At 51.4% G+C, this 16,437-nt stretch overlaps 1 protein-coding gene and 3 gene segments (V, D, J or C); all 4 read right to left on the bottom strand.

The window, feature by feature from the left end:
• Positions 1–11,203, bottom strand: part of LOC102505801 — a 222,123-nt gene extending 210,920 nt beyond the window's left edge. The window contains 2 exon segments of the V gene segment in view: positions 10,708–11,010; positions 11,120–11,203. Of these exon segments, the coding sequence occupies positions 10,708–11,010; positions 11,120–11,165 (349 nt within the window).
• Positions 1–16,437, bottom strand: part of LOC102523413 — a 442,357-nt gene that overhangs the window by 214,142 nt on the left and 211,778 nt on the right.
• Positions 1–16,437, bottom strand: part of LOC102521144 — a 383,406-nt gene that overhangs the window by 207,090 nt on the left and 159,879 nt on the right.
• The window catches only part of LOC102511799 (immunoglobulin lambda-1 light chain-like), a 401,923-nt gene that overhangs the window by 195,929 nt on the left and 189,557 nt on the right, over positions 1–16,437 (bottom strand). The gene's annotated exons all lie outside the window — the stretch shown is intronic.

Raw genomic sequence — 16,437 nt, forward strand, 5'->3', positions numbered from 1 at the left:
CAGCCTCTGCCAGTGGAGGAGCGGCCCATGCAAATGAGTGTCCTCCTAGGGACCGCCCAGCCCCTCCCTGAGCCCTGGTGCTGGAGCTCAGCTCATAGCCCAGACTCTGAGTGGGTGGGGGCTGGCTTCCCCCTTGTGAGACCCTAGGAGGAGGCACCAGCTGAGACCAATGGGTCCCAGCTCAGGGGACTCTGCCAGCCAGAGAGGACACACTGCGAGTCCCCATTAGGAGCACAAGCTCCGCCCCCAGGCCCAGATTCTGGGCGTGAGTGGTGCTCCCAGGCCACAGGGCAGCCCCACAGCACCCCCTGCAGGTCACGGGACACAAACTCCCTGAGGGCCAGACACCTGAGGGCCAAGCTGATTGGGAAGCTCACCTGGTCCCTGTCTCCATTCACCTGTCCATGGTCTGCTCACCGGAATCTGTGGTTCTTTTATGCTGAGTCACATCCTATAAAGCGTTTTCATTTCCAAATGGAGTCCTGGTACATGGAAGCTACAAAGCTGTGCATATGGAATCTTTAAAAGGTACAGCTCTCTCCCAGAGTACAGTCTAGAAAAGCTAACTGGCCCACATGTGCAAGGGGACAGTGACTTCATTTGAAGGACATGTAAGGCTATTGAAGGACAGAGTTTAGATTTGGATTTTCCATGAAGAAGCAAAAAGTCATCTTTGAAACCTGGAAACCTAGCAGGCATTTCAAAACTCAGGAAATGTTTTCAGAATTTTGATGGAGTTTAGTGTGATTTGTGGAAATGATTTAGTTCGGCAGGCATATCATTTAGTAGTGCACATGTCATATATTTCTTTCCTTTTTGTTGAAGAATAATCAGTTTACAAAGTGTCAGTATTGGGTGTACAGCATAATGTTTCAGTCATACACACATACATATATTTGTTTTTATATTCTTTTTCACTATAGGTTACTTTAAGATATTGAGTCTAGTTCCCTGTGCTCTACACACACACACACAAAAACTTCTTTATCTATTTTATAGACAGTAGTTAATATTTGCAAATCTTGAACACCCAATTTTTTCCTTCCTACCCTCTTTCCCCCGGGAAACCATAAGTTTGTTTTCTCTGTGAGTCTCTTTCTGTTTCATAATTAAATTCATTAGTGTATTCTTTTTCCTTTCTGTAGATTCCACATATGAGTGATATGGTATCTTTCTCTTTCCGGCATGCTTCACTTAGAATGATGATCTTCAGGTCCATCCAAGTTGCTGCAAATGGCATTATTCCATTCTTTTTCATGGCTGAGTAGTATTCCATTGTATTAATATACCTCATCTACTTGTGATATATTTCTCATGTGTGAGGATTGCGTTCTTAAGATGGAGTTTTTTTTTCACAGTGATGTCACATATTTCTTGTGAGGACCCTGTCTTAGAGTTCCTACAATTTTTCTGTATTATAAACAAAAATGACCACACCTGGGTTCTCTTGCTCATTGTCTCAGTTCAGTAGAAATGCAGTGTGTGCCTGTTGAATGAAGAAACCATCAGGTTTTCACCATATCCTGTGTCCAAATTTGCTTCGGTTGTGCAAATGCTCCATGATCATCTGAACTCAGAGGTATCTCAGTAAGCATCCTGTAGCCAGGACCACCTGCTTCTCCTCAGACAACAAAAAAAAAAATCCTCCTTCAGCTCAAGACAACTCTGCCTTAAACCATTCAATGACTCCTCACTGCTGTTTGCATGAAATCCCAACCCCTCAGCACCACAAGTCTCCTTCCTGATCTGGCCCCACACCTTCCACACCCACCCACAGCCCCTCACCTAGCTCTGGGCCCCCTCCCTCCCTCCTCTGTCAGTGACACCTGAGCCCCTGTCCCTTCCCAAAATCACAGGAGCCCCCTCTGTTCGCTGAGAGGATAAAGGGTTAAACTTGAGATCAAGGTGGGAACACGCATTTCTGCAACTTTGGTGATCTGTTAACCCAGGGCAGACATGCATCACATCACACAGGGGTGTAGGTTTTCTTGTTCACACGTCTGTCTTCGCAGAAATCTTTGATGATACCGAAATTCATGGTAATAGACTAAGGGGCCTCCCACAACTTCATCCCCCATCAGCCCTCTTCAGGATGATTTCCCTCCTTCAATCTCCCCTCATTTAACCCCTCCTCCTACCCCCTCACCCATGATGTTAGCACACACCCCAGCACCAGCATCCCTGGGACACTCTTTAGGACACACTGATGCTCCTCCTTCCAAAACTCCTGTACATTCAAGCAGTCGATCCAAGCACAGTCACGTGGATTCATGCACGTGTTACTTTCCATGGTGGGCAACGACCCAAATGTCGTACAGACTGCAAAAGGGAAGGATGCCTCGGACGCTGTTTTGCAGCTTTGAAGTTCACGGCTGGATGTATTTCACTGGAATTCAACCCAGATTAGCTTATGTTTTCCAACCAAGAGGAACATTCGCTGCGGATCGAGACCAGACAGGTTGTGCACAGACAGACCGTCCTCACTGACAGGGTCTGAGTTATGAAAATCCCTGGGAAGTTGGAAAATCTCAGGGGAGGTCAGGAGGTGTCCCATGAACTGTGGTTCAGGTTTCTTGAGGAGTGGGGACCAGCTGTGAGCAGGGTTTCTGTGTCACTTCTACTCTGGGGGTGTCACTGTGGGTTACACGTAGCTGCCATGGTCTGTCCCACAGATGTAGTCAGCCTTGTCCTCCTCCTGGACGTTCTAGATGGTCAGGTAGTGCTCCAAAGCAGAACCTGATCCTGAGAAGTGATCAGAGACCCCATCCCCCATGGATTCAACAACACTGTGGTGCCGACTCCCATCTCGAACCATAGGCCATTCCCTGGGTCCTGCTCTTCCCAGTCCATGTAATAACCACTGTAGCCACTGCTCAGGGTGCAGGTGAGCTTGGCCTAGGCTCCCAGGGAAGCAGATGCAGAGGGCAGCTGCATCAGCACAGGCTGGGAGAGGCAGCCTGGAAACACAGACACCTGTTATGTCCCAAGGAAGCACAAGGTGGGTCATTCCCTGCGGGTGGGGCAGGGGGGTGAGGAGCTGGGAGTCAGGGTGCTGAGGGCATCCTGACCTGTGCACTAGAGGAGGAGGAGGCAGAACAGAGTCCAGGCCATGATGCAGACGCCCCCGAGCTCCGCTGAGACCGCCTCTACCCTACTCTCCTATCCTCTCACCACAGGACCAAGGGCATTTTATGCAAATTAGCTCCTATCCTTGTCCCAACCAAACAGTCCCAGGGCTGGAGTGTCCTTCGTGTCCAGTATCACACCTTCAAGGGTGGCCAGGCTGGCCTGGCCCGAGGGTCCCCAGGGTTGCCAAGAGGACCCTGTGGGGGGCCCGGGGGGCCCTGCACGGAGAACCGGGACAGATGTCTGTTGTCCATGCCAAGAGCCCCCTGTCTCCTGTGCTCAGTGCATACAAAATCAATGGTCCAAGAGCTGGGGACAGAGACAGTTCAGCTGCAAGTTCCTACCCAGGTAGTCAGGAAGCTGGAGTTCCCTTCCCCTGAAACTTCTCACCTAATGGGCAGAGATGATGAGTGGTGGGCATGAAAGGGCATCCATTAGCTGCTGGAAGGACTCACTGGATCTTCTTGGAAATGGGGGAACGCAGAGGGGTGAGTGGGGGTAAAATCTGAGTGTCCTGAGACGTGAGGCCTCTCAGGAAGGAAGAGGTCAGAGAGGTTCCAGCAGGACGAAGAGGGAGTGAGTGTCCGGTTCCTGGAAGATCTGGGGAAAAGTCACCAGCTTCTGATAGTGGCCTTGGGAATGACCGGAAAGGTCACTAGGTGGAGGGTTGTAGGAAGAGGGGGAGCCCAGGGTTTGGGAGGAAAATCAAGAATCAGAGTGGAGGGGAGGTGCGGGAGCTCATAGAAAAGACAGAAGAGAAACCAGGGAAGCTAAGAGGAGGGCGGGGCTTGTCCCTGGGGTCCCCCTTCCTCCTCCTCTGCTCCTGGGGAAGAGGGTTGGGGCCAGACAGGGTCAAGAGCCCACACACCATACAATTTGGGTCCTCCCCCAAGGTGGCAGCTCCACAAACAGGCTGGGCCTGCGGAGGTTGGGGCTCGGGCTTTGTCCCCTGAGGGGAAGCACCTGCTCCCACATCCAGCTCTGGCCAGTCAGCCCAGGTGCAGGGCCCCTGCAGTGGGGAACCTGAACGTGGTTCAGGCTTGGCAGGATCTGAGCGGACCCACAGCGCCCCCTGGTGACGCTCTCTGAATGTTCATGGTGGTGGAAAATAAGCAGAAGGGATGGCAGCCCTTTTATCCTTCCAAGGAATCATCAATCAGTCAATAATCAAATAAGGAAATAAAATAATAATGCGCAATGCATGTCTTTGAGCCCCTGCAGAAAGATTTATTTTTTATTTCCCTCTGTTGTATTTCAGGTCTGTGTTTCCATCCACTTTGTTCTCCTGGTTCTATTTCTACCTCGGTTCACCTCAGGCTCCGTTTGTTCCCAGTGTCTCTACCTGCTCATCCGAGGGTCTGATGTTGTTCCCTAAATATATGTCATCATTGAGTCATCTCAGTATTGGTTCCAATGGACTCTGTTTTCACATCGATATTTATTTTCACAGCTGTTGATATGACAAGTGACATTTTTACAGGAATCTTGACTTTGGGGAGGTGACATCAAGAAACTGAGTCCCCTTTAGTCATCATTGGTCAGGGATCATCCTGCAGCAGAAGGTCAGGGGTGTGTTCACTGCCACCGTCCCAGCAAAGGGGGACCCTGACCCCACTGCTCTGTGCTGCTGACTCCATCCTGGGGACCGTGGGGCAGCTATGGTCACCAGCTACTTTGCATCCTGGGGGCATGGGAACCAGCACCTACTGACCCAGGGACACAAGCCAAGCTGAGAGGGGCTGCGTTGCTGCAGTAGGTGGGTGCTTGGCCCCCTGGGCTCCATGGCCTCAGGGACACCAGAGAGGGAGGAGCACTGCAGTGTCCATCTCTGCTCCCAAATCAGGCACAGTCCTGTTAACCCATGCAGGGTCAGGGCTGAGTCCTCTCTGGCCCCAATGTCCCCAGCAGGGGGACAGAAGTGCAGACTAGGCTGCCTTGTCTCCCGCGTTCAGTCTCACACTGAGGGATGGGGAGAAAGCCCAGCTCCGCCTGGGCTGCCAGAATCCTGGGTGGAGCACTGGACAGCTGACCACACCGACGGCCCGCCTCACTCAGGCTGGATGTTCTGATGGGATGGAGGCTCCTCACCCTGGACCCCCAGACACTCCCCAAGGGACGACAAGGCCCGGCCCACTTCTGAGAAGTGGGGCTGTGACCCTATGTCTCTGCCCAATGCTGCTGGGACGCCTGCTGAGGTCGCAGTGCGGGAAGTTTACTGTCAAGACTGATAACAGCAAGGTCAACAAGGAAGGTTGTCTTGATGGTGCTGGATTCCTGAGTCTCACAGCTGCTGGACAGAATTTGGACCTGAGCCCCGGTCACCATCATGTTGGGAGAAAAGGGGACCCCTAGGAGTGATGGATACACCCTGGGGGAGGCTGGAGTAGGCACATGGCCTGGAACCCCTGGGCAGGAGATGGGGGTAGAGCGCCCCCTATCGCTGTGGGGCTGACATCTCACCCTCTCTCTTCCTCTCCTGCCGCTCAGGGCTGAACCCACTGAGCTCAGGGGGACGTTTTGGAAGCACTTCCCCGTGAGGTTACATCACTGTGTTATTGTAACTACCTGTGTCCAGAGCACAATAATACTCGGCCTCATCCTCGGACTGGTTCCAGAGAAGCGATTGAGGTTCCCAGACGGGCAGCTGTTTGTGCTTTAGATAAGCAGTCGGGGAGCCTGGCCCTGTGTCCTCTGGTACCAGCTGGGGTAGTTACTGGTAGTGACAGACCCAGAGCTGAGGCCACAGGTGAGTGTGACTGTCCCTCCTGGAGACGCTGACAGGGACGAATCCTGGGTCACCACAGTCTGAGAATCCATCCCTGAAAGCGACAAGCGAGACAAGCGTGCTTATGGAGATCAGGGTCACCCCGACACCTGGCTGTAGATGTCCCCCTAGAACGCAGTGTATCGACCCCTGACCTGAGCCGTGAGCGAGGAGCCCGAGCAGAATCACCGTCCAGGCCATGGTGGGGAAGCTCCCGGCATGTGGCTCCTCAGAATCCTGGGATGCACTGTGGGGTCCTCGGGACTCCACATGCCTCCCGGATCCACTGGGAGGAGAAGGGGCTTCATGCAAATCAGCCTCCTCCCTCTCCCTGCCCAGTGTCACCGATGTCCCCTAGGGGAGTCCTAGAGGGAGCAGATGCACAGATGTCACCCTGACCGATAAGGCACTGTGATGAGAGACTGAGTGATGGGGGTGATGTCTGAAAATTTATTCCCGCCGCCCCTGTGACCTCAGTCCTATATCTCTTCCCTGAAGAGTTTGAGGGTTATAAGAGGAGATGGTGAGATACTCTCCTCCTAGACCCAGAAATATAGTCCCCCCACAGCTACCCCCATCCCTGGGACAGGTCTCCCTTCCTCTGTGAAATCCCTGCTTGTCTTCTTCGGAGGAGCTGAGCTGTCCCTCCTCCTCCAGCACTGAGTCCACTGGGAAGTCACAGAGCCCGTGTCTGTGGTGAGAAGGGACAGGGATCTCCTCTGACTCAGTTCTGGACCATTCCCAGGAGCAGCAGTTGGGGTACCAGGGCTGGAGAGGGGAGACATAGAGCTGCAGAGCCAGGCTGGAGGTGACAACCTCCCTTTTTTGAAGAATTATCTATTATATGGAGTCTCTTCACTTTAACCAGGTTTCAGAAGGAAAGGTGGCAATGTCAGCATGAAATTATGGCAGCTTGCACTGTCTAATAAAACAAAACTGGAATTCTCTACAGTTGCCAGCAGGGATTCCTGACTTCTGGAGGGAGCCCTGAGCCAACTTTCTAAATTGTCTGAAGTATCCCCAAGACACCAGAGTGGAACTCAATGCTTTCCTGGGGGGACGGTCTGGGTAGCAATGAGGAGACAGCACTGGCGTGAAGATTTGCAGATGGCATATGGCAGAGGACCCCGGGGCCAGGAGCCCAGCACAGTGAGGGAAGTAGCCGAGAACAGCTCCCCTGGTGGCTCTGGGTGATGCTGCCAGATGGGTAAGAGCTTTTTCTGGACTGGGCTCCTTGGATGTGAAGGACCAGGCTGAGGCCGCTGGCCCTGCCGCCTAGAGCATCAGTGAGTTCCCCGGCGTGGTGTCCAGTGATGGCATCTTCTTCTCCTGCAGTGAGTCAGGGGTCAGCGCTGAAACCTCCGCGTCTCTCTCCCTCAAAGGGGCATCTGACCTGTGGTTTAAGACCTCTTCACATCTGCTCTCCGTCTACAGTGCATATTCTCCCCCTCACAGGGACTCTCCAGAGACCCTGGCCTCAGCCCAAGTCCTCTCTGGGGTCCCAGTGGGACTTTCTTGATATCAGCTGGATTCTACTCAGACTTTGAGGAACTTTTCCATCTCTGTTCAAATTATCTTGAGCCCGAATTTTCATATTTGATCTGGTTGCTTTTGGGGAGATTTTCCTTTGTTTTCTAGAACCAGCAAATTAGATTGGTCTCTGTGCCTTCTATTTTAAGTCTTAGTAATAGCTCTTTGTGTGTTTGGTGGGGTGCTATCCTGATGCCTTCCAGCTTGGATTTATTGCTAGAGAAATGTCTGCTCACTCATTTCGCAGATGCACAGACATACCCCGATGACACACGCACACAAAGAGAGACGCAGACTCGGAACATGGTGTAGCGCAGTCTGACCCAAGTCCCTGTAATCAGGGAGAGAAGGTCGCAGAGAGAATGGGACCCCCCATGACAAGCAGTTACTAATATAAACAGGATGTGCAATTATTAACATGCAATATAGAATGTGCAATGTGTAACATAAAAGGTATTAGAAAATATATCCATAGCTGTCTATTATATAATGTATATTTTATTTAACAATATGAACTATAATACACAATATCTTCTACATGTTTATGTAAAATGCACTGTCAAATTAAATGTATATATTTGACATACACTATAATTTAGTAAATATATTAATTTTAAAATATTATACATATAATCAGTGTATGTAATTTTATGTATATGTTTAACATATTGTTTTATCAAATATGTAAATTTAACTTACTACATATTTTTAATAAATATATAAAACTTTATGTGTTAGATATGTAATTAACAGAGACCCAGAGACTGTGGACGGCTGAGTCAACACAGTCCGACTCACACCCTGGAGGAGAGGTGGGGGTTACAAGGAGTAGAAAGTGGGGTGACCCACCGCCTGTGCGGATCATAAGAACAGAGCAGGGCAGAGGTTCACCCATCCCATCTTCCTCTTCCGCCCTAAAGGAAAGTCCCGTCCAGTGAGTGAGGGGTTGGAACAGGGATCAGGACCCTGACAGGGATGCCCCAGAGCTCGTCTTGCTGAGTCCACTTGTTGGAATTCTGACCCGACCCTCCCCAGCTGTCCCTTTACTATGACTCAGGAGCATCGCAGAAGATTTTTATTTGCAGATTTGTTTCTGACATGAGACGGTCCTGCTTGGACATAATCTGAGCAATGACTCCCCGAGGCAAGTGTGTGCTCAGAGATGGGAGCTCATGTGCCTCTGGGGCCCGGGTGCAGAAGGTCACCCTCAGTGAGGACACTGCCCACCAGGAGAGCGAGATTCCTGGAGTATCTGCCAGCTGTCCTGGCCCAGAACCCAGAGATCACCAACAGTCCCCAGGGCACCTGCGGGCTCAGACATCTCATCCCCCAGCCCCAACTCTGCCCAGTGACCCCAGAAAGCATCTTGACACGGGCACCTGGGTCATCTCACCGTTTACTATTTATTCCAGTGTAAAGCCTGCCTAAGTCCTTCCTCCTTCTTCCTACTGCAGTGTGGTTTTGTGATTTTCACTGCATTCCATCCCAATTTGATTTCTAGCAGAGTTTCTTTCATTTTCCCACTAGATTTTGTTTGTCCTGGGACTCAGGGAGCCCGCCCTAATGCCTGCCCACAGAACAGCCTTCCAGTCCCCACAGGTCGTGAGGGGAGCTTGTGGAGGGTGCAGAGGACCCTGTGCCCTGAGGCCTGGGGTCTGGTCTGGAGCCAAGTCTCTGCCGTCTCAGCCTGACGTGTCCTGTGGCCTTTTTCCTCATCAAGACAGTTACTGGTGGAGCCAAGTACGTATGATCAGTCACTGCTACAGGAACAAATTTCCAGAAGCATCTAGAGAGCCCCACTGTCTGAGGCTCAGAGGCAGTAATGGGGCAGAGACAGAAGCTTCCCTGCTTCTCCCAAGGGCAGGTTTCTACCCTGGAGGCAGCATCGAGGTCGCAGGAGCAGAGCTCATCCCCGTCATTCGCTTCCTCCAACATGTGAAAGTGACCAGGTACAGGGGACTTTGTCCTTAAATGTGGAGGTGAGTGACCTAGAGACAAGCGTTCCCGGGATTCCTGGTGAGTCAGGAGCTGGTTGACCTCTGAGATGCTGAGTTTAACTAACCTGGCATCACCCGATGGTCAACACATTGGGACAGTGGACTGAGCTCACACCCCCGACCACGTCTCCAGCAACCAGCTCAGGGTCTCTCCTTCCCGATGATGATCTTCAGTCCCTCCTCTTCCACGACAAGGGGAATCTGCCTTCCTTCCCCCCATCACATGCCCCTCCCTACCTCCACGACTCAGAGTCTCACACAGTGTCTCCCACACCCCAACCTGGTCCCACCTCCAAACTCACCTCTGACCCCTTCATCCTCTGTGCAGCCCCCAGACCTCATCACCCAAACCAGACTCTGCGGACTCCCTGCAGCACATCAGGCTCCTGTCTCCCACCCTACACCCTCACCACCACTATGTCTCTGTGACTCACCCTTCATTTTAAATCTGTTTTATGTGTCCTCTCTTTTCCGCAGACAGTGTCAGGCCCCTGAGCAGGAGGACCCTTCCTGTATTTTACACACAGTGTCCTGAGCCTGGAGACACTCTCTGGGACATACTGTGGTCAGTAAATGGTGAGGATTCTCATTGTCTGGTGGGCTGATGATTGAATCAGTTGTATCCAAACTCTGTGTCCCGGGCTCTGTCCGAATCCCCTGATATGCACTAAACTGGGCTTCCTCAAAACCATACATTGAAGCCTGAACCCAATGTGACTGGCTTTGGATATAAGGCATTGAAGGAGGAAATTCACATTAATGAGGACATAAGGGAGGGGCCCTAGGAAACAATTCTGGTGTCTCTCTAAGAACAGAAAGACACAGTGGGGTGAGCACACGGAGTAAAGGACACATGAGGACACACCGAGAACACAGCGGTCTGCAAGGCCAGGAGACATGCCTCAGGGGAGACCAACCTGCCATCACCGTGGTCCTGGATGTCCAGCCTGCAGGACCGTGAGAACACCCATGTCTGTTAGTAAAGCCGCCCGGTCACTGTGTGGTGTGACAGCAGCCCTGACACTTATCGCAGCCCCCGTGCCTCTGTCCCCAGGGCTGCCTGACCCAGCACCCAGGGATCTCACTCCATCCGAGAACATCAGGCGACGTGTATAAACCAAGGACAGGCTTTGGAGGCAGATTTTGATATGATGAGGACACTTCCACTAGAGTAAGTTCACTGGGGTTTGCAGCTGACTTGGCAGAGGGTGGCTCTGCCCAGGGAGCCCCATGGCTGGGGGACAGCAGGTTTCTGTCTCACTTCCCCACGGGCCTGGAGCACTGTGTGACCACTGAGGCTGTCATCCCAGGATGCGCAGTAATAGTCACCCTCGTCCTCAGCCTGGAGCCCAGTGATGGTCAGGGAGGCAGAGCTGCCAGACTTGGAGCCAGAGAAGCGCTCGGGGACCCCCGAGGCCCTGTTGCTGTTATCGTAGATCAGGAGTTTGGGGGCCGTTCCTGGGAGATGTTGGTACCAGTTTACATAATTACCCCCGATGTTGCTGCTGCTTCCAGTGCAGGAGATGGTGACCCTCTGGCTCAGGGATCCAGACACAGAGGGCGGCTGAGTCAGCACAGACTGGGCCCAGGACCCTACAAGGGGGAGAGACAGAGGTGCTGCTGCTGGGGCCCAGACACAAGAGGAGGACCCAAGGCCCAGGTGTCCTCCCAGGGCCCCTTCTCCTGTCCCTCATCCAGTCACCTGTGCACTGAGCCAGCAGGGTGAGGAGGAGAGGGGACCAGGCCATGGTGGTTATAGTCACTGGGTCCTGCCTTCTGTGGCCCCACAGATGAGTAGAGTGTCCCCAGTTCTCTCTCTTCTTCTTCATACTCTGAGAGAGGGAGGGGCCAGTCATGCAAATGACCTCCCTCAGCCCTCTGATCCCTCCCTTGGCCTGGGGTCAGGTCCCTCTGCCTGAAGGGGCAGGTGGTAGGCAGGGGTGGGGCTGTGTGTGTCCCAGAGGTTGGTGGCATGAGTCACAGCTGAGCAGAAAGCAAGAAGCATGGCCAGGGGATGGTCCCAGTTCCCCTCCCCCAAGACCCTCAGGCCCAGATCCCGAGCGTCCCCTGCTGTTCAGGCCCAGATACACACTTTGTGACCTGGTGACCAGAACACTTCAGTGACAGTTCCTGTCCCTTGCTCTGTCCAATGTCCCCACCTTAGTGCCAGGCCAGGTGCCCCTCCTGTGCCCCCTGTCCTCTCAGGCCCATCTGTGTGAGCAGGACACAGGGACCCCTCCTGTGTGTGAATCCTCCCTGGGGCCCGAAACCTCCTCCTCTGTGTGTGCCCTCAGATATGAGGAGCAGGGTCTTCTCTCAGGGACGGGGAGGCTCTGGGGGGAGGCTTGCGTGTGTTCCGACAGGGTTGTGCTGAGTAATCATGACTGTATTTCAATGTTACCTCACACTTGAACGTTCTCTGTGTCCTTTGACAAAACAGTCTCTTCTCGGAACCTTTTCTCCAAGCACAGAACACATACGTGCAGGAACTATGCCAAAGGGCCTTGTTCCAACATTTTCTGTAAGAGCAAAATGGCAAATACGTTAAATGTTAAACAGGGGATGAGTTAAAACCTTAACTTCCCTCTAGCACTGCTGGGCCCAGGCGAACCTGGACACGGCGACTGTGTGGATCAGAGATGCCAGACAGGGCACTGGGGGCAAAAACGTGCCTCATATCAGGGGGAGGGTGCGGAGCTGCTTAACAATGATAGAAAAGTTAATGACCTGTGACCGGAAAGGACATCAAGGGTACACTATTTTGTCAAAAATTCAAGCTTCGGCCTATTATGATCTGACTCTCCAAACCCAGAAAACAAAACTGAGGTGTGCACATCACTGGGAAGTTTTGGGAGTATATTGCCGGAATCTGAACTGAGGTAGTTTTGGGATTTATTCGTGGATGCAGAAGACAAATCAGACTATCCGTTTGCTCTCTGATGACAGGTGGGTGACTGTGAGCTTTTAAATGAACTAAGTAAGAATAAAATGGCAAATATCTAAAGTCATCACCAAAGCAAATCATGTATTATTTATAAATCATTTCATTTATCTGAAACAAGCCCTATGATACCTGTTGTTATTATTTTGGGAAGTGTATTGACTTACAGTGTTTCAGGTGTACAGCAGGGTGATTCGTTTGTACATTCACATACACCTTTTCAGGTTCTTTTCCATTATAGGGTTTTACAAGATGTTGAAGACAGTTCCCAGGGCTCTGGAGTCGGTCCTTGTCGTGTTTCTGTTTTATGTATACTTGTGTGTATCTGTGAACCCAAAACTCCTAATTTATCCCTCCCCCTCTCCCACGATACATTTTAATTTTGTATCTTAGGGATATTCTTATTTGAAATATTTTTCTTTGTGACTTAAGTTTTTAAAAAGGCGGTTTTTACATGTGAGTGTGTTTCCATGTGACTGTGTTTGAGGTTTTATGAATTCTGTTCACTATGAGGTGGAAACAATCTTCACACACGTGTTTGCACCGTGGTGTCTCAGTGCTGCTCCCAAGTGGACGATGCATCCGTTCCCAGAGTGAATTTGCTTTCCCTTTCCTTCTGACTTTAGGAGTAAGACTGTACAGAGGCTGAAGAATCTGTAACACACATGATCTGCACGTGTCCCCTCCCTGCGTTTGGGGGGTCTCCCGGGTGTCTGCCCTCAGCCCACCGGGGCCCGGATGCCGCGCCCACGCGGTGTGAGCATGTCGGCAGGTGCACACATTGCTGGAGCCCCTGCCGTGTGGGGCTCTGTGGCTCCGCAGCGGGTCTCTCAGGCTGAGCTCGACGGCCTCATCCCTGCCTCGTGGAGCTGAGCTGGGAAGGGTCTGGGCTGCCGTCCTCACCTTTCCTGCTGGTGGCAGGGGCACCAGAGGGACCACGGCTGCACCCCAGATTCTGATAGAGGTTGACGGTGGGTGGCTTTATAGCACAGGGGCAGGTGCTGAGCACTTGATTGCTGAGGGGATGAAGGGCGTGCCCTGGAGATTGCTTGGATTAGGTGAAGGAGATGAAATTCCCACCCAGCAGGTGCAGAAGTGACACAGGTGAATAACGAGGCCAGGAGGGCGGGGCCGCAGGAGGAAGGAAGCAGATGCAGCCTGTGTGACAGGACCAGGGGAGATGGAATCCAGGGAAGGAATCCCAGGGGAAGGAATTCAGGGAAGACGTCCTTGGTTGTCAGGTCAAGGCTCCTGCTGACAGGCTGGCCTGGAGCCTGGCTGAGTCCTGTGCAAATGGAGGGGAGGAGCCCTCTCCATGGTGTGGACCCTGTAGAGAAGACCCCTGAGGTCCCACAGCCCAGCCATGTGTGTCTTCCATCTGTGACCCCCGAGCTGTGGGGCATGGAGGCCGCTGTCCTACACTGAGGGGTGGTGACAGCAAGCTCCTCAGGCTGGAGCCCATAGCCATGAATGAACTTGAGTGGATCATATTTTCACAAGTGCATCTATTGAGACGATCGTGTTTTTTCCCTTAATGTCTGATTTACATGGACTGATTCTCAAATACTAAATTATCCTTGAATTTCTGGTTGGACAACTTTTACTACATTTGTGAACTTAATTTGCTAATACTTCGGTGTATATGTTTATCTAGGTTCGGTAGAAGATTGGTTCTTAATTTGTACAGTATTTTGTTTGTTTATAAAATCAGGCCTCATAAAATGTATTGTGAAGTATTCCTTATTCCTGTGTTTTCTTAAAAATGTGTGCAGAATATTTACTATTTCCTACTGAAATGTTTGATTAAATTCACCCGCAAAACAGAATTCTGGACGTGTGTCTTGGAGAAGGTCGAAAAATAGTGATAAACAACGTCAGCGTCTGTTGTGGCAAACGTGGGGTTAAACAGGACGGACTCCTCACGTCATCAGACGGTACTCACAGTGCACGAACATGCCAAGCTTTCACTGTGCTGCGATTGTAACTTCAATGTTAATGTTATTGTGGATATAAAATAAAGTGCATGGGCGTGTTTAGCTCAAGTGCTACAGCTCAGGCTTAGCTCGCCCAAGGTCCTGGGGTCACTCCCCAGTGCCTCCTCCAAGAGGAAATGCACAGATAAATCTAATTACTCCCCCCCAAACAGAAAACAAACAGAATAATACATAAACAAACCAAATTACCTCTCTCTTCTAAAAATTGTTAAAATAAATTAATAAGTAAATGCATTTAAATGTTTTAAAGAAGTAAATTAGTTCAGTGATTTTGATAAGGGTAATGTATTTTTAAATAAAAACAGCAGAAGCACCCCAAGTCCAATATTAAATATTGTGCACATCTTATCTCGAATGTGGCTTCGACAGATAATGCATTATGCCTTCATACGTCGTGGTCTCGTGGTGTTGACCTGGGAGAACATGGCCCCAGTAAAGCCAGATGCTTGTACTGTGCCCAGAAGTGCTGACGACTGATCCGTCTCCACTGGGTGCAACCCCCACTCAGGGCTGTGTCTGACAGCATGCGTTGGGCACAAGTGGCCCCCTATGCCCTTGGTGTGGAAGCCAGGAACCCACGTCCTGTCCCCTCCCTGTGGTGGAGACAAAATCTCCAGGTTGTGGGCTGAGGGAAACTCTGGGTTTCAGAGCCAGGCCGGTGGCTTCTATGAAATACCTCTTCTTGGCACACATCTGACTTTTTTATAAAAATTTTTATGATTCCCTGTAAGAATATATGTGTGTATGTATAGTATCTCTATATAAAATAATTATTACATGTCTATGGACAGGGCCCTAACATATCTGTGTAAATGTCCTTTTCCTTCACATGTGGAATTGCCTCCATGTGATCGTTTTCTGATATCATTTTCTGCAGAGAGATGGAAAACTCAACCCAAATGTCACACTTTGCCCCTCCTCCCCTGCAGCCCGTGGGGACGCCTGAGGGACTGTGATGTGATGTCTCAGTCTCCAGCCCTGCACTTGGAGGCTGGGCTCCCGGGGAGTCAGCCCAGGGGGTGACACCTGGGTTTCCAGAAGCAGGTCCACCTGGGATGCTTTCCAGCAGCTTAACTCGCCATCGCAGCGGCTTCCTTAGGGAACTTAGGTGGAGAAATCCCTCCCGCTTTTGTCTGTGGTCTGATAACAAGGCATGGTTCCCACTGATGGCTTTTCATCTCTTTATGAGTGTTCCTAAGGTTCTGAGGAGTGATTAGGGAGGGACTGGATCAGGCAGCATTACCCTGTCTGGTTTTAAGGTAGAAATCCCCAGGAACACTTGAGTCATAATACAAGTAGGCTTGCCTCCCAGACACTAATGCTTACAGATTGCCTGGGGAGCTGGTGGAAATTCAGATTCTGCGACAGCAACACAAACTTCTGATTCAGGAGCTCCAGCAGGGGGGCTGTACTTCTAACAAACCACCAGCTGAGGCTCCATCTCAGTTCCACGTGAAAGGAGAGTTGGTGTCCGTGTTCAAATTAGCACGTGAGGACATGTCGTCACTGCTCTTTGTATAAGATGAGTCTCAGATTGAGGAGCGGGGTCTCTGAGTCTCACAGTCAATTAATGTATTTTGTACCTGAGCCCCCTCCCATCAGTACTGTAGGAAGAGAGGGAGAGAGAAGCCCAGTCCTGGAGGTGACCCCCTAGAGAGATGGACGCACCCTGGGGGAGGCTGGAGGAGGCAGGTGGCCTGGAAACCCTGGACAGGAGATGGGGGCATGACGCCCCTTCCCCTGTGGTGCTGAAATTTCACCCTCTCTCTTCCTCTCCTGCCCCTCAGGGCTGAGCTCAGGGGGAGGTTTTGATAGCACTGCCCCGTGAGGTTGCATCACTGTGTCAGAGTAGCCACCACTACCCGTGTCCAGAGCACAGTAATAGTCGGCCTCGTCCTCGGGCTGGGCCCCCGTGATGGTGAGGGCGGCTTTCTTCCCAGAGATGGATCCGGAGAAGCGGTTGGGGACCCCAGAGTGACGGCTGTTTGTGCTATAGATAAGAGTGCGGAGAGACTGGCCTGGTTTCTGCTGGTACCAGCCAGGGTAGTTACTGGTAGTGACAGACCCAGAGCTGAGGCCACAGGT

This window comes from Camelus ferus, chromosome 32, assembly GCF_009834535.1.
Source record: "Camelus ferus isolate YT-003-E chromosome 32, BCGSAC_Cfer_1.0, whole genome shotgun sequence".
NCBI classification, from domain to species: domain Eukaryota; kingdom Metazoa; phylum Chordata; class Mammalia; order Artiodactyla; family Camelidae; genus Camelus; species Camelus ferus.